Source organism: Perna viridis, chromosome 15 (genome assembly GCF_037379345.1).
Source record: "Perna viridis isolate PV_CMFRI_1.1 ecotype Kerala chromosome 15, ASM3737934v1, whole genome shotgun sequence".
NCBI lineage: Eukaryota > Metazoa > Mollusca > Bivalvia > Mytilida > Mytilidae > Perna > Perna viridis.
In genome coordinates this window covers 23,863,044-23,890,968 of record NC_142459.1, presented here as the reverse complement: position 1 = coordinate 23,890,968, position 27,925 = coordinate 23,863,044, and the positions used below count along the sequence as shown (strand labels likewise).

The following is a 27,925-nucleotide window of genomic DNA, read 5'->3' as shown; positions in this document are numbered from 1 at the left end:
ATCAATCTGTAGAGGGAAATCAAATTATTCTTTGACCAATGATGTCATTGGAAAGAAAATAATAATCAACAAAAAAATGAATAAAATATATTTATTTATTCATCTCTCAAAAAATACTTAGTTTAAACATATTTTATTTGCATATAAACAAAAAAATACTTATCAACCATGATTGAAAAAACATCAAAGACAAAAAAATAAAGTAAAATGTATTATGACTTGCACCATACATAGATGAGGGGATAATTCACTTTACATTCCTGTATAATATGGAGAAATTATTTAATGCTCATAATATTTTGATTTACAAATAAATGCTGCACAACCAGATTTATTTTATAAAACAATGAAAACCAGAAGTGAAAAACATTAGGTTAATATTGCGGCACTGCCCTCCTCAATAGAGGTAGATTAATGGTAGGAGTTTAGGGAAAAAAATATGTGAAATTCTGCATTCTGGGCATTTACACACAAACCACGCTATTTTCATAAATTTGCAAATTAATAAGGGGGACCCCTTGAATCCACCCATGCTTCAGAGTATGCTAAAATATAAAGTTGACCATAAAGAGTGGAGAAATGGCTTAAATAAAAAAAAGGCTGAAGGAAAATTAGTTTCCAATGATTTGTAGAAAAATTAGGAAAATGAAAAAATGGTTGTAACCTTCCATAGAAGTTTACTTACTACCCTGTGGTTACAAAGTTACATTTCCCAGTCAATAAATTAGAAAGGAAGACTCTACATAAACTTTATAAACATGGTTAACATAGTTAAGTGCAAGTGATTGTAAGAATCAAGCAAAATGGGAAAAATCAGAAAGATGCATGTCAAAACGCCACCAATCTGACATTAAAATATCACTCCATAATGCTTTCTCTATTTGAAAAGACTATTATTTGATCTGTGCATTACTGGATTTGCTCAGAGATTTTTCATTAGAATCTTAGAAAAATGACAGAGTTATCTGCCCTTGAAATGATCATTGACAGTGCATTATAATGAAATTATAACTCAATTGTCCAGCATAGCATGGAAAATCTTGTCTGTTTCCTTGATTCTGATGTTGCAAATAGCCAGGTAACACTATTAAAATGATGGTTTATTTTAAACCATGTTTCACCAACTGCCTGATTCTTACAGGGACTTACAGTTAAAACCTAACAGATGTAATAGTAAGAGTTATTAAGTACAATAATGCTGAAGGAAAGGGAGGTACATTTGTGAAACGGTAGCTAAAAGGCGATTCATACATCTATAAAATGCAACACCATATATAGGCCAGGCTAAACTTTATCCCTGAAGATTTTTGCAAAAACATGTTTATTCAGCAAGGGAAAGGTTTGATTGGAAAATATAGTAAAGCAAAAAGTTTCAAAAATCTATGAAACATTATTTTATGCATTTTTTTACTGCTGAAATCAATAAGAATCTGGCAAAATTCCACAATAATGAATCGTGCTCAGAATAAAACACACATGAATTTGACATTCATGATAGATACAAGGTTAATGGTCCTTTGAAGAATTGACAGTTCGTTTGTCTTAGAAGTGATAGAGGATGCAGAAAAGTCCAAAGTTCCAATTCATTTTATGTAATTTAACCTCAAATTACTGATACTAAAAAAAAGAAAGGAATGTCATTTCTGTATTTCAGATAACATTCTGAAATAAATTTCATGGAAATACTTGGTTGTTTTTCCCATCATGTTTACTAAGGTTCAAAACTTTTTGATACATAACAAACGCTTCAAATTAACAACCTTAATTACACAGTTACTTCTTTTGAATAATTTTAATAATTCCTTATGACCTGAGTTAATTCATAGAGCATTAAATATCAACCTCTTTGCTTTGCACCAAACTCACCAAATGCACGTTATAAGCACTTAAGCACTACTTCCTTGAGCTATGATATATGATATAATTATCATTCATGATTTTAGGAGACGGATTGATATAAGACTTTAAGTCTTGTTTCTGAACCCACCCCTCCCCCCAACCCCCCAAAAAAAAACAAAAAAAAAAAAAAAACAACAAACAAACAAAACAAAAAAAACAAAAACAAAAACAAAAAGGAGGCACAATCTCATCATCAACTGAAGTATGGTACAGATGCTAAACAGACAAATGTCTTACATTAAATATGACAGAAATAAATATGATGAAATCTTATTAAATCCGAGTTCTTCCTATCTACTTATCTACTTCCTTCACTTACATTAATCTTTTTCATTCCTTCTACAAAATAATTTTTCAATAATACTCTACATACATGTAATACATGTAACTAAGTAGTGCTAAATCTGCTCACAGAAAATCAATCCCAAATCTGTGGATTTCTTAATAAAACTAAAGGACTATTATCATACTGTGTACAGGGACTTTATATTACACATTCTCTGTGTGTATAACAGCAAAAAAGTAGCAATGAAAAGCATGTCTACACAATGGCTGCCAAACCAGAATCATCCTAAAAATTAGATGTTCCTGGTTTAGACATATAAACAATTCAAGCAACTTAAACTAGAGTTGCATCTCTAGCTCGTATCCCAGTGTCAATAACACTAGAAGGTACCACCATTAGGACCTCTTTCATTATAATGCTGCTATGAAAATATGCAGAAAGTGGCTTATACAATTATGGATTCTAATTATAAAGCATCTAGAGTTAGTTTTTATACAAATCATTAATAAAGCAAAGGGAGGTAATTCTTGTTAAAAGTTTACATTAGTAGTAAAAATCTTTTGATTTGACCAAAATATGTAACACTCCCTGATTTATGACAAAGTAAAGCAATTATATAATACACACACATTTCATGTTAAAAATCTGTGGGTCATTGAGACATATACACTAAAGAAACTAAAGACAATTAGATGAATTCAGTAAATACCTGGATTGTTGTAGAAAAAAAAAACAGTGAAATAGATTTTTCTCATGTGTTAAGGTTTGACACTAACACTGACCTGCTGGTCAAGGTCTACAGCCAGAAAATTCATAGGAGGGGGGTTCCAAGAAGGTTATGTGAAAATTTATACATTGAAAATTGTAATTAATGCATAAAGTCACATTTGTCATTGAAAATGCAGAAGTTTTGAACCTTATAAAAAAAATCATTAGAATCCTTTAAGTGAACATGTGATTGTCATATGAATCAAGCCTGATATAATTAACATATGTTTCAGTTTACATATATTTACCACATGATAATCATATGTTAATCAAATTATAATAATATGATTATCTTCTTTTAATTATCATATCATTATCATTGATGTAAACATCTGTTCATACCACATGATTTGACTAAAAAAAGTTCCTAATGACCAACAGCATAACACCAGCATCATCAAATGCCACATTGGATTCATCAGTCAGTTATGTCACATGACACATAGTGTCACATGGTCTGTATTGTCAGATGACTTATGATGCTTTAGGTTTCTCTGGACCATCCATTCCAAAATGCATTAATTTTCTGAATATTGCAGGTCCATTCCAAAATCCCCTAAAATCAGAAATGTGGTTTGACATTTGAATTGTTTTTTTTTTACATTATTTTTTGGAAAAACAACTGTCTTTTAAAATATGTATATAATCGTTCAATTTGTTTTGTAGCTGATAGTTGGTATCAGTTACATTCGCTTTGGTAACAAGTTTGTCTTTTCTTTGTCAGCCTTGAGTCAATTTGCCCTCTGTGCCCATTTGCCCTATATCAACATTTTTTTCAACGTAACAAATGTGTGTTATTTAGTTTTACTTGTCAAAATGTAATAATACAAAAAGAATATTAACAAAAATGTTAATATTCTAAAGCAGATCTCCCACTCAAAATTTTCAGAGTTTTTGTTTTTGGATATATTTTTACAAGAATTGAAGTAATTTATTATAATTTTAAACTGAAAATTCAATTAAGAAGGAAAAAATTTGTGTGGATGCAACTAAACCCTGCTTTAACATGGGAACGTTAACAAGAGTACGTTGGATTATTCATAAAATGTGAGGAGGCTCCACTGAGAGCAGGAGACTCAACACCTATGATATTGAAATATTTACATTGTTTCAAAGGAACATCAGTTGCTGGCTGCATTAAAAATATAACAGATGCCTGTGGTTTATAAATTCTAAATCTATACAAACATATTAAAATGTGTTTTTAACTATCTTGCAATGAAATATGACAAAATATGGCATTAATGGAAGATTAAATGATACCCTACCATGTTATTGTGAGAAAAGGGGGGTTGGCAAAATTTTCAAAATGGCCTAACTAAAAAAACTGCATTTTGGATTTTGCTAAAAATTAATCTTGATCTGTATTTCATGGTACTAAACAATTGTAGTAAGTTTTAAAAAAATGCATTTATCTGTTCTCAAGTTATCATCTGAAAATTATCATGGGGACAAACAGACTGACGGACAAACATGCAACTTTTCAGCAGGTTTCATATAATACCTTGTCACTTTGTGTTGGGAGGTAAAAAAAAATCATAAAGATATGTTTCACGCATAATTTGAAATTTACATCCTCACGGAACTTACATTGGATGATCTTGTGCATATAATGAATTTTACAGGTGTTTTACATAAACAACCGATTTAACAAAACAATCACACTGTGATCCATTGAAGTTTGGTAATTCAATAATGCATGGGGACAATTAGATGATTGACCCTTTTATATCTTCTTTTAAACAAAAAGTTTTTAAATTAAATTGCACTGGTGCACCTGGTCTATGCTCCCTGTTTTTAATGGAGTCCAAGTTGCTCATTTACTTTTGTTACTTTGTATGTATGATTTTAGTTCCTTTATGTTCTTTGTTGTGTATGTCTGTTTTCCATGTCTGGTCTTTGTCCCTGAATTACATTCTTTTGATTACCGCTATAATCTTGGTTCCCTTGATTACTCTTGAACTTCTTCCAGAACAAAAATGTTATGGGACAAAGAAAAACTAGGGCAAACAAGATTCAGGGTAAACCAACCCAGATTCCTGATAATGTTCAGATTAAAAACTATCCTGACAAAAAATATTATTCGGATCTACTTATTTCAGCAAACCATTGAAAATATTTAACAACACAGACTTCCATGTTCCCACCCACTTGCTCTATTTTTGATGGTATAAAGGTAATAAATGTCATAAAATTGTTATCAGCTTATTTAGACTACCTGGTAATAGCTGTAATCATTTGTATAAACCTGTTGGAAATATATGTTAAAAAGTAAAATAATAACTGTCTAGAGTTATCTTCCTTGGAAATTAAAAATTTCTTCAAAATTTGTTTTGAAATAAAAGCCATTATTTCTTTTTGTAACTTATTTGATAAATACATAGTAGCATCACTTAAAAAAGAAATTTTAAAAATATCAAAATTAGGGAAGACAATTTTAGTACAGTTGTTGATATTTTTCATTGGGAGTTCTGTATCACTCACTTGGTCATTAAGTTCCAATACATATGAGGCATAACGTCCTTTTTCAAATGGTACATGGAACGTCTCTCAACACCTTGGTTAATAGGGAACGTCTCAAGAGGGTTTCCGTCGAAATCAAACTCAGCCAAGATACACTTACTTCTGGATGTAATTAGTGGACAGGAAGTGTAACCGTCGTACTATTTAAATATGTAGTATAATTCATATAAAAATCATTAAAAAACCTTAGAAAGCAAGCTCACAATACCCCGTGTGCCCACATTTGCACTCTTTATAAAAGTTCAGTCCCCCCCTCCCAAATAAGTGGCCCCCATGACAAAATTTCTGTAAAAATCAATATCCTATCCACATTTTTTTTTGTGACTTGTCATTCACCATAGATTGAAGGAAATCAATTAAAGTATGTAGGCAGTATTCAGACGACAAACCTAAATTATTATTTATCAAGTACCAGGCATTATGTTACGACAGTTGGCTGGATTTACTGACAGATCGGCTGCATAATAAAATCGTACCCCTCTTAACCCCTTCTTTGAATGTCAAAAATCACATAACTGGAGGTGAAAAAACGGGAAACCTGAAAAACTGTTGGGGCCATGAAGACACACACTGTACCAAAAATTATCTTTCAACTTAAAAGGGGCAGACATCACGTGGCTTACTATCAAGTTTTGTAAAATGAGCTTATATCAAAGATATAGTGTAACCAACCTTATATTGAACAATTAAAACATAACTTTATACAAACTTAATTGAATGTGAATATGAAGTTAAGTTTTATGTCCATATAAATAATATAATTTTAAGCCTTGCCTATGAGTGATGGGCTGTTCTTTCTCATATGACATGTATCATTGTTGATATTCGCCGTTGTGTTGTTATCTCACTAATGTCTCAACTAACAGGAATATATAAGACTTCCTTGGACATAGGCTATGTTAAATTTCAAACAAATAGTTCCTAACTGCATACATCATTTTTTTTATTTTAGACACTTCCAACTGAACATTTTGATCCATACATGTTTCAAAGGATCTATATATACAGAATGGTGCTGACACTCCATTCCTATTACATGATTGTTTAAAGGTACTATAAATCATGAAAATTTCGTGGCAGTTTTATTTTCACTATTTTCGCTCTAAGAGCTGGCACGCAAAAATTAAATTTTCATGAATATTCATTTGAAGAACATTTTATAATAATTCAGGAAAGCTCACAATTAAAAACTGCACAAAGGTAGATTGATCACTGATACCATGAAAAAAAAGGACGGCACGAAAATTTCCAAGTTTACAGTATATAGAAGCAACTTACTGCAGCTGTAGGTTTCTGTCCTTTCATCACAGCACTTAGGTTTCTTTTTAATATTCCACTTTGAGCAGCTAAAAAATACAGAAAAATATTTATAGGGTTGTAAAAACAAATCATGTTACTATGGTTACAACTGTATACAAAGCATGGCAAACTCTCCCCTTATTTCTTTCTCCTTAATTAGTACATCATTGGTAAAGTACTTAAGTCCAAAACTGGCTTTTGAAGATGAGGACCAATTGCCTTATATTGTTTTTATAATATATGGGTAATAATTATACGACTACAGTACTAGAACCGATCCATGCAACTGTATTTGCGATCATTTATCAATCACCAATCAGTTCCCAATCAGTCGACGATCTGTAAAACCGATCCATTAATCCTTGATCGCATCACATGACAACTGAGCGGTAAGTATACTTTTGTAATCCAATGTTTTGTTTGTCAATTTAATCAAGTTTACTAAGTGCATAAATTTAAACATAAATTGATAACTTTTATTTTACATTTGTTTCATTTTTAGCAAAGTACAATATGTAGATTTAATATCTTTAAATTAAGATAAATTTAATATGGTATTATATTGGATTCGTTTCAATGGAAATTCTGAAATTTATGTGAACCAGTCATCAGTTCTTGATTTGTAAGTGATCATTCAGTCAGAAGTCATCAAACCCTCCAATAATTTTTCAGATCGTTATAGGGACTGTGTATCTTCCTTGTTATTTTAGAATCAACAATCCTTAAAATACTTCAGAAAAATATTGATTCAAACCTTTCATTACCTGCCTACCCAACCCAATCAATCATTTCACTACCTGCCTACCCAACCAAATCAAACATTTCATCACTTGCCTACCTTATCAAATCAAACATTTCATCACTTGCCTACCCTATCAAGTCAAACATTTCATCACTTGCCTACCTTATCAAATCAAACATCTCATCACCTGCCTACCCAACCAAATCAAACATTTCATCACTTGCCTACCTTATCAAATCAAACATTTCATCACTTGCCTACCTTATCAAATCAAACATTTCATCACTTGCCTACCTTATCAAATCAAACATCTCATCACTTGCCTACCTTATCAAATCAAACATCTCATCACCTGCCTACCTTATCAAATCAAACATCTCATCACCTGCCTACCTTATCAAATCAAACATCTCATCACCTGCCTACCTTATCAAATCAAACATCTCATCACCTGCCTACCTTATCAAATCAAACATTTCATCACTTGCCTATCTTATCAAATCAAACATTTCATCACTTGCCTATCCTACCAAATCAAACATCTCATCACCTGCCTACCTTATCAAATCAAACATCTCATCACCTGCCTACCCAACCAAATCAAACATTTCATCACTTGCCTACCTTATCAAATCAAACATCTCATCACCTGCCTACCTTATCAAATCAAACATTTCATCACTTGCCTACCTTATTAAATCAAATATTTCATCACTTGCCTACTCTACCAAATCAATCATTTCATCAAAAGCAGAGAACACTTACACTACCAGTGCACCTGGTCCATGCTCCCAGTTTTTAGTGGAGTCCAAGTTGCTCATTTGCTTTTGTTACTTTGTATGTATGATTTTAGTTACTGTATGTTCTTTGTTGTGTATGTCTGTTTTCCATGTCTGGATTACATTCTTTTGATTACCGTTATAACCTGGGTTCCCTTGATTACTCTAACCTACCAAATCAAACATTTCATCACTTGCCTACCTTATCAAATCAAACATGTCATCACTCGCCTACCCTACCAAATCAAACATTTCATCACTTGCCTACCCTACCAAATCAAACATTTCATCACTTGCCTACCCTATCAAGTCAAACATTTCATCACTTGCCTACCCTATCAAGTCAAACATTTCATCACTTGCCTATCCTACCAAATCAAATATTTTATTAGCTGCCTACCCTACCAATGATGATATATTGAAAGCAGTCTAAACCATTTTGGACTAACCATTTAGACTAGATACCTGTTTGGTAAGATGAACTAGTACTAAATTGCAGATTCCCAGATTGCAAAGTCCAATTAGCCCATTCCCAGATCACTGAATATTTCTGATTTTGGTTATTTAAACCGAATCCCAGTTTGCCAAACCCATATTGCGGATTCACAGACTGCCAACTCCTTCTTGTTTTAAACCAATACTTATTACCTTTTGATGTTGAAAAAAGGGTTTTAATTTAAATGAGAAAGGAACATCAATGCATTGGAATACCGAAATCATAAATATGGTAGCTTCCATGTCTGGTTCATGGTCATGGTCAGTTGTTTTGGGTAGTTGAAGTCCATCTGCATGTGGGCTTGAACAGGCTTGTCCAGAACAGTCTGGAGCAGTACGTTTCCAGTATTGTACACTAGCAGCATTTCTTTTGTCTTTCGAGTAACAGTAACCATTGTGTAGTAGATTAACCTCTCTGCCTTTCTTAACTATAGTTGGTACATCAATGATTGTTTTTATTAATCTGATCATTTCAATTTTTGGACCTGTATTTGTACCTGCTTTTCATAGTTAATTAAAAATAAATTAATTGGTACTTGCTCTAATTAATTAATTATCGTTTTATCTTTTCTTTGAAGTTCTCAATAGGTTTTTGGGAATGGGTTTGGCAAAGTGGGATTCAGTTTTGAGAACTAAAATAGAAAAAGTCTGCAATTTGGACTCTGCAAACTGAGATTTGGTTTTAGGGACCAAACTAGGAAAAGTCTGCAATTTGGGCTTTGGCAATTTTGACTAGGCAATTCAGGATTTGGCAATGCAGGATATTACCAGTAAGAAGGGTTCAAAATGCAATTTACCTGATCTCAGGAAAATTCAGAAGGTGTCATATTTGGACCAAGATATTTATTTGTTAAGAACAGCTCTGCCTTAAAATCAGACAAAACCTCATGATTAGTGATTCATTCATTTCTTAATCCCAAATATTTCTTTACAGAAATCATTCAGTAAGCTCACTGAAAGTGTATTCAAGAATAAAGTGCAAAGAAAGTTGCCCACTTGAGATATTAACACTTAAAATTTAGTTATGTTCTACTACAGAGAAGTACGGGAAAATTTCCCGCCAGAACTTTTACACTATAACCAGTCAAAAAATATTTCACGATAATGAACAAAGGTAGACTAGCTTCTATGATGTAACAAATGTATTTGAACAGTTTCATCAATTATGTTGAGATATGAGGAATCATCCTCTGCCTGGTTTTTAGGCAGAACTATACTTAAAACAGATTCAAAATGCAACTGATCTTAAGACACTGCTTGTTTCAACTCGCCGTGTGTTTCTTGAAAAGAAGAGGACGCTTACCCTACTGGTGCACCTGGTCCATGCTCCCAGTTTTTAGTGGAGTCCAAGTTGCTCATTTACTTTTGTTACTTTGTATGTATGATTTTAGTTACTTTATGTTCTTTGTTGAGTATGTCTGTTTTCCATGTCTGGTCTTTGTCACTGGATTACATTCTTTTGATTACCGCTATAACCTTGGTTCCCTTGATTACTCTTTGATTACCGCTATAACCTTGGTTCCCTTGATTACTCTTTGATTACCACTATAACCTTTGTTCCCTTGATTACTCTTTGATTACCGCTATAACCTTGGTTCCCTTGATTACTCTTTCAACTAATTCTACTTTACTCAAGTTTAAGTTTATACAGGTTTAACGCTATAGAAAAGACAAAATATTTATTTTACCCATATTTTTACCTTAAAAGTTTTCATTATTTTGTCTCACCTGCTGCCGCTGCTGTTTTAGAAGTTGGGACACTTGTGCAGTCACCAATACCAAAGATGTTTGGATACTTGACATGCTGTAGGGTGTTTTTATCAACGTCAAGGAAACCAGCACTATTGACCAATGAGCTTTCCCGTAACACATTGGGTGTTGACATCGGTGGTGTAATGTGCATGAAATCATACTGAAAAGAATAGTCAATTTATTATCGTCATTAAAGCCATAATTCTACAAATTTCAACAATAACTCTTTAGGGCTGTTCCAGTAAAACACAATCTTCAACAATAACTGTTTAGGGCTGTTCCAGTAAAAAACAAACTTCAACAATAACTGTTTAGGGCTGATCCAGTAAAACACAAACTCAACAGTAACTGTTTAGGGCTGATCCAGTAAAACACAATCTTCAACAATAACTGTTTAGGGCTGTTCCAGTAAAAAACAAACTTCAACAATAACTGTTTAGGGCTGATCCAGTAAAACACAAACTCAACAGTATCTGTTTAGGGCTGATCCAGTAAAACACAATCTTCAACAATAACTGTTTAAGGCTGTTCCAGTAAAATTTATAAGAAACAGAGGAAAGGAACTTTTACATGTTTTATTCTTTGTATATGGGTGGGTGTTCAGGTCTCTTAATAAAATAGAGTTTAAGTACTAGTCTGCCTAAGAATCATGCAGTGGTGATTTATTGATATCAGATATTTGAACCAAATTGACTTTCAATCTGTCGGATTTAATGGAAAAACAATAAAAAAAATTAAAAATGATCAATATTTTCAATGCGCAAAACATCAATAGGAGTTCTATAGGTGACTCCCCTGGTGATATTTGGTGCCTTCCCCGAGTACTTCATATCTTTAAATGGAACAAACTCAACATGTTTGTGCTTAGATTGTTTTAAATAAAGTTTGTTTTGTTTGTTTGTTTGTTGGGGTTTAACGTCCAAGCAGCAATATTTCAGCTATATTCAGACGATGAACATGAAATGGATGATAAAATGAACATGAAATGAAAAAAAAAAAGGATGGGTCACAAGGACAATAGGGTTGACAAACTTCGATTGCCACTGGAAAAAGGGTGGGTGGGTAAGGTCGGGCAATTTAGCCTCCTGTGGCGGAGCGCAAAGGTTCCTACTCCTATCGAATACCACAGCAGGGTTCTTTAACTTGCGAGGAATGTGGCATCGTTCCCAACACGGTGCACCACTATGGTTTGCGGACAGGTTTTCCTTATTATAGCCTAACAACCCCAGCATGTAACATGCCAGGGGTACCCCATTCCACCACTTGGGGTACACATCCCAGTTGCTCTGTGGGCAGAGCGCCTAGCCCCCAGCTAGGTTTCTGAGCACTATTTAGTCGCCTTATACGACAAGCTTAGCGCTGCTGCAGGGCTATTCTTTTAACACCCGGACCTGCACAGGGCGTTTTAAAAAACAATACTGTACTTCTTGATGACAATTTTCTAGCCTAAATGGCAAATACTATAGACCCGTATTACATGTATTATGTCAATTGTTACAATACAGGCATTTATACTGTGAAAGTTCTATTAATTGTAGGGTACGAATTTTCATGGGTGAGCCAGACCATGAAATTTGGATCTCAACGAAAAGGAGATTCCCATTCATGTGTATACTGAAAACCTCAAAACCACAAATTAGAATTCACAAACTTGTATATCTTTCCTAATCCATGAAAATTAGTATCCACAAATTAAAGTACTTTCACAGTATAGAATCAGCTTTTTTTTTTCAAACCAAAATTAACTAAAATTTTACAATGAAAATTGTTTCTGAGTTAATGAGTATTTCTGCAGGTATATTTTGCATCGTCCTATGACACCCAAAGATTATACCTCTTTTTTTTTTACCAAATCCCAGTAATAGGTGATCATTCATTTACATAACATTTTTTTGCGTTTACATGGGTGAGTTTCAATTCATATTACCCTTCCCTCCACTCTCTATGTTAAAATAAAGATTATAACATGCTTGCTAAAGTTTCTACATGTTTACATTGATAATTTTTGTTTTTACTGCCAAAATATGATAACTAAGGTAAACCATTCATATCTGAAGGTGAATTTTGACACGAAAAAATGCAAAATAATATTTTTTACATACCAAGGACCAATCAAGAAACATACATGTGAGTATAACATATGATAAAAATAGTTAAGAACTAAGTGTCAGTCTCTGTAAGAATCAGGCAGAGGGTGAAAACACGGCATGACAAAACCCAAATTTTATTGAAATGCACTGAAAATGAACATTTCAGGTGCAGATAACTCCATAAAAAAAACCTCATATTTTTAATTTTCTAAGATTCTATTGAAAATTTTCTCAGCAAATCCAATGACGATAATAGGATAATTCTAAGGAAAGTGTGAATTAAGAAAAATATGATCATCAAAGCGTCAAGATTGATGAATGTATGGAAGAGTTAAATCTTCAACAAGGCTGCCAATCTTCATAGAAGTTATCTGTTTTGATTTATATATATATTTTCCAAAACCAATTGATTATCCTATTTATTCTGTAGGTTTTTCCAATAATTTATTGCCATTTTCAACGTATTTTTTTTTTAATTTTGTGTTCGGCATTATGACGTTTTTTGGCCAGAGATAGCACAACAGTGAAATTACTATATTTATTCTACTGAGTGAATTATCTTTTTTTTTTTTTTACAGGAAACAATTGATAAATCATGGATTTCTACTTAAAAATGAAGAAATAAACCTCGTGAAAAATGTGTGTTAAATTATAGTCACTGCATTGTACAATGTGTTGTATAGTTACATTTTACCCAATTTTGGTTGGAAATTTGATGTAGTTTTACATGTTAATGCAAAAAATCAACAAATTTTAATTCCATTTCTAAAGATGTGTTTCCATGTGATTTAAGTACTTCTTTGTCTAAGAATCAGGTAATGTATAAAAGGAGTGGCACATGAAGGAAAAAAACGCAGAGATTTTATTGCATTAACAAATTAGTTTTACCTGATTACCACCAGAAATAACCATCAAAGTGTTTGTAAAATTTGCCTTTTTAAGATATAGATAGGTCAAATTCAGTTGAACTGCACAATGGAAAAATGGCGGGAAATTTTTCGCACTTTTTGCCTATATAAGTAGTAAAAAATATCTTCGTCACAGATTCTTCTGGATAAACTTAAATAGCTTTTAGATAAACTGAATATATTTGAGGCAAAAATGACTAAATTGGGAAAAATGATGTGCCACCCACTGCCTGATTCTTACACAGAATGGCACTTAAAACATACTGTACAGTGGGTAATTTTTACAGGGTTTACTAATTTTGGTTGTTTTTAGCACTCATATACCGATTGACCTGAAAATCATAAAATGTTCACCTGCCAAAAATACCCGACATAAGATACAATAAAACCTGTCTATACTGAATCCCTGTCGGACTTTTAAGTTGTTCAGTTTAGAAAGGAGTTTGGTTACCCAGGTTAAAATACATTAAAATTGACACAAAGGGACTTCAAGCAGTATCTGGTTTGAACAGATTTTCGGATTATTCAGGGTTTGATTTAGACAGGTTTTAGAATTATTGAGGATTCAGTTCAGACAGGTTTTCAGATTTCTCAGGGTTCAATTTAGGTTTTCGGATTATTCAGGGTTTGGTTTAGACAGGTTTTCAGATTATTCAGAGTTTGGTTAAGACAGGTTTTCAGATTATTCAGGGTTCCGTTTAGACAGGTTTTCAGATTATTCTGGGTTCGGTTTAGACAGATTTTCAGATTATTCAGGGTTTGGTTTAGACAGATGTTCAGATTATTCGGGGTTCGGTTTAGACAGATTTTCAGATTATTCGGGGTTTGGTTTAGACAGGTTTTCAAATTGTTCAGGGTTCGGTTTAGACAGGCTTTCAGAATTTTCTGGGTTTGGTTTAGACAGGCTTTCAGAATATTCTGGGTTTGGTTTAGACAGGTTTTCAGATTATTCAGGGTCTGGTTAAGACAGGTTTTCAAATTATTCATGGTTTGGTTTACACAGGTTTTCATATTATTCTGGGTTTGGTTTAGACAGATTTTCAGATTATTCAGGGTTTGGTTTAAACAGATGTTCAGATTATTCAGGGTTTGGTTTACACAGGCTTTCAGATTATTCTGGGTTTGGTTTAGACAGGTTTTCAGATTATTCAGGGTTTGGTTTAGACAGATGTTCAGATTATTCAGGGTTTGGTTTAGACAGGTTTCACTGTATGTAGTATTTTATCCCTATGAAACATACACTTCCCTATCTCTGGCTTACCTTATAGGTCTCAATGTCACCAGTATCTAAGTTTTCAAACAGCGCCTCACTAGTGTCAGGTTTGACCTCAATCAAATTTCTTTTAAAGTTTAATTTCATTCCTCTGAAAGTAAAAATATAACACATTAAAATTTACAGTGATGTTTTTTTCATATTTTTTTCCTCATTGAAAGAATATCTTTTTTGTAAAAAAAAAAAAACAATTTCATAATTCTGGTATGGATAAAAAAAATTGGAAGCATCCACTAGCAGGAAGAGTTCACATCTACCTTCCTTTATGGCAAGCCAAAGTGGACAAAAATCAGTAGTTTGTAATATTAGAAAACATTTTTTTCTAATATTACAAAACCATTTTTTTAATATTGGAAAATATTTTTTAATATAAGAAATTCATATTACAAAGTCCTGACTTAATAATATTAAAAATAATACACATTATGTAATATTACAAATTGAATTTGTAATACTAGAAAATGAATTTCAAATATTAAAAAATTACTTTGCAATATTACTAAATCAGACACATGTTTTAATATGACAAAATGATTTTCTAATATTAAAAAATTGTAATTGAATACAACAAACCTATTTTTTAATATTAAAAAATCACTTTTTAATATTAGAATTTCAATTGATTTTTTTTATATAAAAAAGTGATTTTTTATCATAAAAAATGGTTTTGTAATATTAGAAATCAAATTTGAAATATTTAAAAAATGTATTTGCAATATTGAAAAAAATCTTTGTTAGCACACCTGGCCAAAGGCCATTTGAGCTATTGCCATCACTTGGCGTCTGTCGTCGTCATCGTCCGTCGTCATCAACAATTATAACTCTTCTCCTCTGAAACTACTTCACTGATTAAAACCAAACTTGGTATAAATGTTCCTTGGGGTATCCAGCATAAAACTGATGTGGGGATTTTTGATTCATCGAAAAACATGGCCGCCGTTACTAAAATAGAACATAGGGGTCAGACAGTAGTTTTTCACATATATCTCCAAATTCGTTGGGTTTAGCTAAATTTTGACCAAATAAAAGTGTTCAGCATGATGAGATCTATCTCTGGTCAAATTCTGCTTTTAATCTGTTAAACCATGTTGGAGTTATTGCCCTTTTTCAATGTTTTTTGCTATTTTTTATGTTATTTCTTTCAAACATCTTCTCCTCTGACACTACTTGACCAATTGGAACCAAACTTGGTATGAATGTTCCTTGAGGTATCCTGCATAGACCTAATGTGGGTTTTTTTGATCTGTCGAAAAAAACATGGCCACCGTTACTAAAAATAGAACATAAGGGTCAGACAAAAGTTTTTCGCATATATCTCAAAAACGGTTAGGTTAAACCCAATCCTTACCAGGTAAAAGTGTTCAGCATGATGAGATCTATCTGCGGTCAAATTTTCATTTTAATCTATTAAGCCATGTTGGAATTATTGCCCTTTTTCAACGTTTTTTGCTATTTTTAATGTTATTTCTATCAAACATCTTCTCCTCTGATACTACTTGACCATTTGAAACCAAACTGACATGAATGTTCCTTGGGGTATTCTGCATAGAACTGATGTGGGGATTTTTGACCCGTCAAAAAACAGGGCAGCTGTTGTTAAAACTAAAACATAGCAGTCAGACAGTAGTTTTTGGCATATATCTCCAAAACCATTAGGTTTAGCCAAATTCTTTCAATAGCTGAAATGATCCTTATTATTAGGACTACAAAAGTTGTCGGATGACTCCTTGTAAGAGTAATTGCCCTTGAAAGGGGAAAAATGCCTTTTTTTTACAGTTTTCAGTCCATACCTTGAAAACTATGAAAGATTAAAAGAAATTTTCAATTGTTTAAATGATCCTTATGACAAGCCCTACCAAAGACTTATTGAGTCAAAATTGTTGGACAACTTCTTGTTAAATTTATTGCCTTTGAAAGGCAAAATTCAACCAGGTGGGCGATTCAGGCTCCTGGGAGCCTCTTGTTTAGTATTAGCAAACATCCATTTCTGTCCACTTTGACTTGCCATATTCCTGTCTATCCAATTCTCTCACATTCTTGAATTTGACCGTTATAACAAAGAAATAAATTCAAGCACATCAAATATTATAATGGCATCCTTTTCAGAAATGAAATCTGTGTTATATGCAGGATAAATCTGTTTGAATTAAGACCAACAATTCTGTACTAACAAGCTGGACATCATTTTGAAATTTGGAATGAGTAATTCTCTTTTCTGAACATCTGAATTCAGTAAGCAACATATAAGCTCCCCCTATCTGGGGTTGTTTACCAAAAAATTATTGACTGAGACAAGTAATTGAGAAAAAAGTAATGATATTATATTCATTTCTGAAGAATGGATGGACAGACTGACAGACAGAGGTAAAAGGTAGTAGATAGACAATAACTTACAATAAAAAACAATATACAGATGAGGCTTAGAATCAGAGTAAAACATGAGACTATGCCAAAATTTTATATTGCTTTTATCATTTCGTTTGAAATGTCTGTACCAAGTCAGGACCATTCCAGTACCAGCTACTCTGGTGATGTAATATCTATTTTAGTAGATTTAATTTGGACTTGATAATGGATCAGATTTAAGTGTTTAATAATTTGGTTTTTATCCTTAATTTGAAGGATGAGAGATCAATACATTAAAACATTGATTTTACCTGCTGTCAACAACCTTCATCAAACTATTGGCATACTTCTTCACACCAAAAATAACACCCAGTGCAGAGTTAAACAGAATATCAGACTTATCCTTCACACCATTCTGAAATAAACACATGGTACGGGCTATCTCAATACAACGTTCTCAGTCCCAAATCTACTACAAAGATGTACATGACCCTTAATGCATCTGTCACCACCATATATTTGTCAGCACATTCATATCACCATCATATGCATAAGCAGTAAGTAAGTTAACTTACTACAGTAAAGTATGGGTACGCACCAATTATCTTTATTATGTTACTAATGAAAATATAAACTGCTTAAAAAATTGCTTAACAGGGAAATTCTTATAAAAAATGTTCGTGTATATAATTTATTCAAAAGGCCAAAATAAAATATTTTTTTGTTTCCTGTTTCATTGGCAAAAAAATCCAGGTGACAGTAGGTCTGCATTTCATTTTTTTTTTTAAATTCCATGGAGTTGTCATGGATCCGAATAAAAAAGAAACTCGGAACCAGAAATGAAAAATTTCCTAAATTTTTTGACAGAAATGACTCTCTTCTTGACATAAATTTCGGGTCGGCAGGTTTCGGTCCGGGCCAGTCGGGAAACATAAAACAAACATTTTTTTTTCTTTTTTGGCCTAATAGAAGATTCACCTCTTCAATATCAACAGTGATGAACATAAACATTATATAAAGTATGAATATTGTTGGTTCAATGCTTTTTGAGTTGCAGTTTCATCCCAGTTGGTTTGTTGTCACTTTGACCCATTCTGTTATAAATAATTAGAATTACTCAAGTTGAAAAATCACTTTTAAATTAAGGCCAAAATAAAAAAATATCATAGATTATCATCACCTCCTGACCTAATTTATTTTACTCTCCCTGACAAAGTTTATTTTGATTTTTTGCCCAATTTAGGTAAATTTCTTTCAAACTGAGATCTTTTTCGATAAAAATGATAAAAAAAATAAATAAATTTTACCCCCTGCCCCTTATTTTGAAAAATCTTTGATGAGAATCTATTATTTATTACGGCCTAATGTATCATCTTTTCTGCTAATTATATTTTTTTCATTATCTTTCAGGTGACTGAGATAAAAATTATATGTCATTAATTACTATTAATTTTAACCAATCTGGAAGACAAAAGACACATATCACAAACAAATTACATACTAAATTATACAGAAGAAACAGACCTCTATCAGGCTGGGGACAATAATCAGAAGTTACCTTTCTCCAGTATTCCTCAGCTAAATACATAATTTTTTGAGGTGCTCCAGCACATTTGATGGGTGTGTTTGGAAAGGTAAATATAGCATTGCCTCCTTTAAAATTCTGAATGGCAGGAAATGTTCTTGTTACTAAATCTTGGTCATAATTAGAGCAGAGTCTGGGGTCTCTAGCGAAAGCTTCTGGCAATCCTTTTATCTAAAATGAAAAAAGTGGGGTTTTTTTTAATTACTTTGTAGGTTTTTTTATTCCACAGCATCAAGTCGTGTTGTTGGTTACCACTGGTTACCATTATCTAGTTAATTTTTAACTTTGTGTATTACGGTGAGTTGTTACAATACCTGAACAGATCTGTGCAACTATAATTGTGATTGTTCATTAATCACTAATCAGTTTCCTATCATTCATCAATCATTACACAGGCAAAATTATTTCATGTGATTTTCATGTGAATTTCAAATGATTTTCACCTGAATTGAGCAAATTAACTAAATGACAGAGTTCACGTGAAATTCAGGTGAATGGAGCCTTCACATGAAATTTACACGAAATGTTCACATGAAATTCGTGTTTAGTAAATTTATCATGAAAATCATGTTAATTTCATGTGAATTTCACATGAATTTCATGTGAAGCTCGATTAACATGAATTTCACGTGAAAAATATTTGCCTGTGTAAACCACAGATCTATGATCTATTTATATCTTCTGTTTTGGTTTTCCATTTTAACACACATTTATGACATAATAAAAATTCAGAAAGTAGTTAATTTACTTGTCTATTTAGTATTGCTATTTTTAATGAAATAAAAATTATGATTTATCATTTTAAGCTTGAAGTAAATTTAATATGGCACTTTATTTGATTTGTTCTGATCAAAATTCAGAAATTTAAATGAATCAATTATCCGTCATTTCACATAATAAAACTGAAATCAGATCAGTCACTGGTCATTGTTTTTCAATCCATCAAATAGTTGCTTGGATTGGTTCAGGGACTGTATGTTAAGGTATATTTTGTTGGAAACTCATTTGAATTTGTAGGAATAATAATAGAATTCGACTGATCGAAACCAGGTGACAAGTGATGGATCTGATCACAGTTTTACTATGCAAAGTGACATATGAACTAAAATATGGAAAATAAAAAAAAATCAGTTTCCCCTGAACAATAATACATTCATAGTTATTAAGAAGGTAGACCTAGGGTAAGGGGACATAACTCTTAAAATTAGTGATATGTTTGTATCATATTCAATTTCACCAAAACCTTTCAAGCCTTCATTTGAAACAGAATGAAATCAATCGAAGTAACTTTGATGCCTACATGAAATTGATAAAAAAAGCCTGCATACAAACGTTTCAATGATTCTGAAAAGCTGTGGCCCTTACCCTTGTTCTACCTCCTTAAATGCTCTGATGATTTATCAAATTACCAAAATCTTTTAATGAGTGTCAATTTCTTGTTGCACCTGATTACTATAAGTGGCAAATTGTGCAGGTGCTTAAGTCGTGGATCCAGGAGAGGAGTTCCCCGGTAAGAAGCTCCCCCACCCCTTTGGTTGGAAATTATGTTCATACGGTCCACAGTGAGCAAATAATAACCCTTTACAAAATCTATGGATTCAACCCAATGCATTTCCAGAAAAAATCTTTGATCCACCTCAATGCATTTCCAGCAATTTCTCTGGATTTAACCAAATGCATCTCCAGCAAAATCTCTGGATCCAACCCAATGCATTTCCAGCAAAATCTTTGGATCCAAATGCATTTCCAGCAAAAGTCTTACTACCTGCATAAAAACCATTTACTTTCCGCATATAGGATACTCTTTCTTCATAGTTTTAAACCTGTGTAGTCTTCAGACCAACAAAAATTCAAAACACTGTATTTGAAAAATCAATGTCGAAGATAGTAGGTATGGAAACCATAACCATAGCAACAATAGCCGGTTGCCTAGCTACCTGATTGTAATTCAGCTGAAGTCCCATGGCAATGACCAGATATTTGTACTTCACCTAAAAATAGAATTGTAATTTTGAGAAGTCAAACTTTAATCTAAATGAAAGCATTCTTACTGATATTACAAATACAGATACAAATATTTTATTGTACCAACTCATTTACGACAAATTGTCATGACGCAAAACTAAATAAACACAATGGTTATAAACATGAAAACTTTGCATATAATTACCATGATCAGCAGTGACTATAATTAGAAATACTGAAATATCTATGCTAAATCGGCTAGACATTGATTTATATAATCAATACTAGACTTAATAATCATTTTGGAACTGCCATTAAATATTAATGCAATGTTATTTGTATGCTCTGCTCTCACTGCAATATGATTCAAACTGTTTGGCTGGCTTCAGGGTGATTTAATTAATTTAGTAAAATTTAGAGGATAATTAAGACCATCATTACTGACAGCAATTAAAACTGTCCAATATCCCACAGGTGTTAAGTGGTAATTAAATTGTTAAAATGTGTGGCAGAATTCTACATTGAGAGAGTCAATTTAACTACTCAGGAGCCTGCCTACATGTAATAAAAGTGGTATCAGTTCAATTCAAATTGCCATAATTTGAAAATCTCAGGCAAATATAGGTATATTTTAAAGTTCTTCAAGAAGAACTTTGTCTTCTTATACATTCCATACTTTTATTAAAACCAAGCAGAGCCACATGTACTGAAAGCTAAGTGGTGTGTTTGTTTATAATTTCATTGTAATACATGCCAAATGAACATCTCAGGGCCAGATCTAGATGAAAAATAAAAAATAAAAAATAGTAAAATATGGATGTAGACTTAATACATCTCATAGAAAGAACTTCCTTGTGTGATAGTATTTTGTTAGATTTGTAGTCTTTTGACATACATGTTTAAGGAGATATACCTAAAGTAAGGGACGTAACTCTTGAAATCAGTGACATGTTTGTATCATATTCAATTCAATAAAAGCCTATCAAGCTTTCACTTGAAACAGAATGAAATTGGTTCATGTTACTTTGATGCTTACACAAGATTGATGTAAAATGCTGAATACAAACGTTTCAATAATTTGTATGGGTTGTGTCCCTTACCCTAGGTCTACCTCCTTAAGATTTCACACTTTCTACCTGATTCTTACAACAACTTGTACTTACTTCTTCTCCAGATTTTGTTGTCACTGTAGATTTTTCAGGATCAAAACTAACAGCTGTAGTTTTCATCCAGTCGGCTTGCTTTGGTAATACTTGAGACATTTTATGTCCAGAATCTGACAGCTTTTTAACTCCTCCACCGACCAAAGTCCACATTGGTTGGTAATAGTGATCCTAAAATGTAGAATAATTCAATTCGGCAAGGACCATTTGAGGAGGAGGGGACAGGGACTTTACCATGAGCAAGATTTTTTTTTTTTTTCAGAAGCAACTGAACAAAAAATTAATTAATATTTGAAAATATAAATTTTTATGTGTAGGTATTGATGGAATTTTTCTGTTCATGGCTAGAATTTGGCATAATTTTCTTACAAAATCCTGTTTGTAAGATAGTTGACAAACTATTCTGCTTCAAAACAAGCCTCCACTAGATTTTTCATTTTAGACAAATTGCCTCTTAATTATATGGTATGTTTCGTTTATACCAGATACCCACTTTATTAAGATTTTTAAAACAGACAATCAACTTTTGACCCTTCCTCCGAGTTCGTCGGTAGCATGCAACCAGCAGGTAGTTCACCAACATACATTTTGTATATGTATGCATATCAAAGAGCTAGACAACATTCAGTTCTCCTCATCTAATAAATAACATTATCATGATTATCTATTAGTTTAGACAATAAGGTGTATTATTTGATCAGCAGAGAGTGGCTGATATTACAACACAGACTGCCTAACTTTGTGTAAATAGAGGATAAGGTGTATTTGTTTATCAATAGAGTGTGACAGATTATACCTAGTGATAACAACTGCCAAAACTCTTTAAAGTTCTCATATAACATCAATCACAGTAAAAAGTTGTAAAATGTCTGAAGTACATGTACAAGTCCTTCTAAAATTCTGGAAAGTGTTATAAAAGTATGAAAGACAAAACTGATGTCAAAACTTTTCTAATGATTTCACATTTGACTCCTGTTGACAAGTATGGGACTATAGTACAGTGTAATAGTATTCAAACAACCTGTTGACCCCTGCTGACCTGAAGGATTAGTGTTCCTACATATTGGAACCTGCTGAGCTTTAGGAGTAATATTATGACCTGTTGACCCCTGTTAACATTTAGGGTTTTAATATTCAAACCTGTTGACCCCTTTTGACCTCTAGGAGTAATATTCTGATTCAGACCTTTTGTCATCTCTCTTCATTGATTCCTAGTTTGAAGAGAAGGTATATATATGTAAGATTGTAAATAAGGGAGTAAGAGTAAATCAATACCTACTATACACCCAACAACGTCATTTTGGCATGATTAATCCATACCACGAAAGATTTTGGAAATGTTTTTTTTTTTCCTTTTGTAAAGAGTAGGGTAGGGGTGTAGGACAAAATATGACTTGATGGATAGAAATCATGTGGAAAAAATATAACAATAAATGGTGGCTTCCTAAACAAAAATGCATACATCTTCTTCACTCCTTGTGCAGAACATCTACTAAAATTTCAAACAACAGTTAAAATAATAGATACAAGTAACATAGTTATCACACGTCAATAGATCAAAAAAATTTTCCCGAGAATCCTACATCGGTATATATACAAGACTAGACAGAAAAGATACTGTAACATATATCAAAGAGTAATCAAGGGAACCAAGGTTATAGCAGTAATCAAAAGAATGTAATCCTAGACCAGACATTGAAAACAGACATACACAACAAAGATAATAAAGTAACTAAAATCATGCATACAAGGTAACAAACAATTTCTCTGTAAGTCCTGCCTCACTTTAGATAAAAATGTAGGACTGGTACTTTACAATTGTGATTATGTAATGAGGAATGTTACAACAACATTTCAGTCAAGGTAATCATATGACAAGTACTTTTACTGAGGCAATTACAGTCTTTTTTAACCTTTGAACCAGACTACTGCGTATCAAGCTTTACTACGTGACCTCCTTTCATGGATTGTAATACACGGTCAAGAAGAGAATGAAAGGTCTTCAAGAGCAGGCCTTTCATTAAGAGGCAGTACAAGTTACTTTCACCCTTCTAGGCTACTGAAAGGTACCTCCAGAATTTTTTAAATTTCATATATGTTTTATAAAAGAAAATGATGAAAAGTACCTCCTACAAAACCAACGGTACCTGCATTGCAAAAAAAAATAATGAAACTTCCGCAAGAGTAAATGTAAATTATGGTACCTTTGTAGGTCTCAAGGAACTAGGTGAATGGAATTTCAATGGTCCTGCATCAAACTTGAGGTTAAGGATCTCCGACCAGCAAAAATTTAAACCCCTGCCCTTGGAGGCCAGAATTTAAAAATAGATGTGTTATGATTACCAATGAGATAGTTATCCACCAAAAGCTAATCAATGAACAATTTTACATCTACAGGTCACCACATGGTCTTCAATGACCCATATCATAAAGCAAGTGTAAAATGCCCCAAAATAAATGAAGTGAAACTATTCTTAAAAGACAAAAATAGACAAAAAGAAAGTAAAACGAATAATGCACAAATGCTATGAACACTGCTTAGGTATAAAAAAAAAACCTAACCAATTCCACGGATGGGCCCATAGGGGTGCGTTTAGGAGTGGGACCCAATAAAAAATTTTTTGTAAGTGTTTTATAATTTCTGTCGTCAAAAACAGAAAATTACAGTAAGATAATAATAAACAACCATGCAAATCTGTTCATAAATATAAATAAATCATGAGTTTTATGCTGAGGAAGGATATCTGTTATCCAAAATATTCAATTTAAATTTTACCATCTTCTGGTGATGTTAAACATATTTAGACGTTTATTTAATTTATTGTTATGTTTCGCATCATTTTTAACGATCCATCACCCCCTAAAAGTGATTGTTGACTATTATTTAGACGATTATATATAAATAAAAAGTTCAGGGACAAATGGTCATAGTTGAATAAAAAGGAAGAGTATGCTTCACCATGAAAAATGTCTAACAACAAATCACCTTTAAGCAATACATCTGGTATAAAATTTAAATCACCCCTACGAATTTAAGGGTTCTCAAGTTGTAGGTGATTGTAAATCATGTAATAAAAGTACACTTAAAGGAATATGCTCAATTAGTGTCAAATTTGGACCTAAAAATCACTGTCAATTCAACGAAGGTAATGCGGATGTTCTAATGTACTTCGCCAACACAATACTTCTGCAGTTCATGCGGGAATAAGTTGGATAATTAGTTTAAGTTTGAGGTCAGGGACCCTAAATTTCTTACCAAAGAACATTTCTTTTACCTAGGTGCTGGAACTTCAACTTTTTCATAGACACTTCACTGAGAACTTTTTGTTTTCTTAAGTTGACCATCGATTTGAACCCTTGGAAAATCCATTACCCTATACTCTTATGAAAGTAAATTCAAACAAACTCTATCACAATTTTCTCTTGTGTTTCTAATGGGTTTGAGATAATCATATGCCAGCAACAGCACCTAAACCACTCTGTAGATAATAATAAGATACTTATCATTCAGGACACAATAAAATGCTTCAAAAGGCACAGGTTGATACATCCTTACAAATTGAATCTGAATCATAAACAGTGTTGGTACAAGAACATTTGAACAGGTAAGTATGGGCATTTTACATTTTTATACTCAGAACTTAAATTGTTATTAATTATTTGACACATGATATGAATATAACCAGAAGAAAGTGACCCCTTTTGGCCCCTATGTTCCTAAATGGTAACAACCTTTAAAATCAATCATGCCTCCTTTTAGTGGTATAGCACCTGGTGTAACTCATACCCTTTTACTCAAGTTATTTGTTCTGACAGGAAAACACTTAATTCTGGCCCTTCTTTTGCCCTGAACTCCTAAGCAGTTCAAGTACTCCTGCCCAAAAAATCATTAAAGCCTTCTTTCTGGGTAAGACACTGTCACCTTATGCCAACAATTTCAAAGAGACCTATTCTTTTTTACCCCTAATTAGTTCAAGAGGTTTTTAAGACCAAAGACGCAAGAAGTAGTAGTCACTGCTTCTCCCTCAAGCATGAGGTATTTAAGGGGATACGGTAACAACTGATTACTAGGAGTCAGAACCATGTGTCTGAGTTGAGTAGCATGCCTTTCTGAGGGCAGTTGCTTCTATGAGCTATAGCCTAGTACAAAGCAGGGTCTGATGGGTTTGTTTATCTTTCTCATCCTGAAATGCATAAAACATCTACCTAAGGATGTTAACCCATAATCAAACAATCAATCAATGCAATCCCATTGGGTATTTCCCCAATAAAAGGTACTGGAAGCTAATTGTGAATACCACAGTTGACACAATTCAACAAGAGAACTGGTTAACACGTATAAATAGTGAAAGTGATTTTGGGAGGTTTATGCATATTCATCAATCAGTCAATACCTCTGTTCTTTATAAGTCAGTGAAGACCAAGAGAGATGTTAGGACGTCGTTGTTTATAACGAAACTTATTACGGATATACCAAATTCAACATCAGGTCTATTTACTGTACATTGTATGTAACAGACATTTTATGGATGTAAATGTTCATGCTTGTTGTGGTTGCCCGTCTGCATATAAATTACAAGAACTTTGGTGGGATGTTTTAACTGAAAATTTTCCGTTTGACGTGTTTGTCAAACTAAACTCTTACCACGAGGAAGACCTCTATCAAGTGCTACTCGGGAGAATACCTGAAAATTTTCGTGACGATATAAACATTGAAGAATTTTCAAAGCTTAATCAAGCACATATTGTTCAATGCATCACAGAGTATAATAGAGCTTCGGTATATGCCAATATATGAAATACCATCAGCAACACACTCTTCTATTATAACATTGCCTACATTTGTCTGTGTATTGTGAATATTTAATGTATATACATGTAATCTTTAACATGTTTGATTTGCATACAAAATATTATATTGTTTTTACTTAACTTTATATTTACATAATGTGTAATAATTTGTATCATTGAATCTCTTAATGAGGAATTAAAGATATGAATGAAAGAATGAATGAGTATACTATTTCCAAAAAAAGAGGTTCTATTCATTGACCCTAAAAAGAAGGTAATCAAAATGCAGGTAAATATTTTAAGTATAGTCCAGTCCAAGGTAATCCCTTCTGGGATTCAGTGTCCGGAGCTATTTTCTGAAAAGGGATTACAGTCCAAGGACGAGGTTAACGTGAAATGATCCGTTATTTTAACCTTTAAATTAATTATTAGGTAACTCACATCTTTTGGTTCAATTATTCCAACTTTTCCTGCACCTAGTTTAGAAACAAATTTATTTGCTACAGCACAACCTCCACAACCTCCACCGATTACCAAGAGTTCATATTGTCGTTGCAAAGAGGATTGGCCGGTAGAAAATTTCCTCGACATGCATTTTAAACAATTTCCGGGTAAAACGGAAATAATTTTCAAGGACTTCATTATTTATGGCAACGAAGCTATATACAGTTAAAAGTTGTCAACATAAAATATCGCAGTGCTAACTATTTGAATGTCGTAGTTATCACCAATATTTTAGGTCACGGTCGTTTGCGTTGTGGCCGGAAGTGCAGTGAAGCTTATAATATGCGCATGTTTTCTGGAAAGGCAATGGCACGTTTCCGAATTCTGAAATAATTCCCTATCAATACGTCACGTTTACAAGGTTAACTTTAAATTACAATGTATATATATTCTTGTAATATTTTTACCCTCCAGTGACAATATAAACGTGCTCAAAACAAAACGAAGGTTGAATAACCTTTTCGAAGGGCTGACTCAGTACATCGATACTCTTATGTATCATATTAAAAAATGTATGAGTACGTTATACCAGGAAAGTCCCTTATAGGTTACAGACCACCAATTCAAACAATGAGCATTTGGAACGTACGCAAAAATAGTCCTACACAGAAATTACCCCTGTTCCTCATAGTGCTGTGAAAAAAGTTCTCATCTCATTTAAAAAATTTCAACAGTTTCTGAAAGGAAAAACATTTCTGTACATTTCATAGGTGCATTTTGCTTCTTGTGATGTGAAGCCTAATCTCCATAATGATTT

General features: G+C 32.8%; 1 protein-coding gene across 1 annotated transcript; it reads right to left on the bottom strand.

Annotated features, from left to right (window-relative positions):
- Positions 1-77: 77 nt before the first annotated feature.
- On the bottom strand, positions 78-27,438 carry LOC148597545 (sulfide:quinone oxidoreductase, mitochondrial-like). Its single transcript, XM_088564291.1, has 10 exons — positions 27,106-27,438; positions 21,874-22,044; positions 20,683-20,736; positions 18,719-18,916; positions 17,472-17,575; positions 14,803-14,905; positions 10,520-10,703; positions 6,755-6,822; positions 5,438-5,616; positions 78-3,509 (listed from the first exon to the last, which is right to left on the bottom strand). The coding sequence occupies exons 1-10, from the start codon at positions 27,304-27,306 to the stop codon at positions 3,428-3,430; spliced, it is 1,344 nt and encodes a 447-aa protein (XP_088420417.1). The 5' UTR covers positions 27,307-27,438; the 3' UTR covers positions 78-3,427.
- Positions 27,439-27,925: the final 487 nt, after the last annotated feature.

What these genes read in the sequence shown, in the direction of transcription:
- LOC148597545 (XM_088564291.1), bottom strand. Translation starts at nt 27,306, where the DNA reads ATGAAGTCCTTGAAAATTATTTCCGTTTTACCCGGAAATTGTTTAAAA. An exon ending in GAATAATTGAACCAAAAGAT is followed by an intron (nt 22,045 to 27,105) that starts GTGAGTTACCTA and finishes TCTACATTTTAG; the next exon opens with GATCACTATTACCAACCAAT. An exon ending in TAAAACAGCAGCGGCAGCAG is followed by an intron (nt 6,823 to 10,519) that starts GTGAGACAAAAT and finishes TGTATTTTTTAG; the next exon opens with CTGCTCAAAGTGGAATATTA.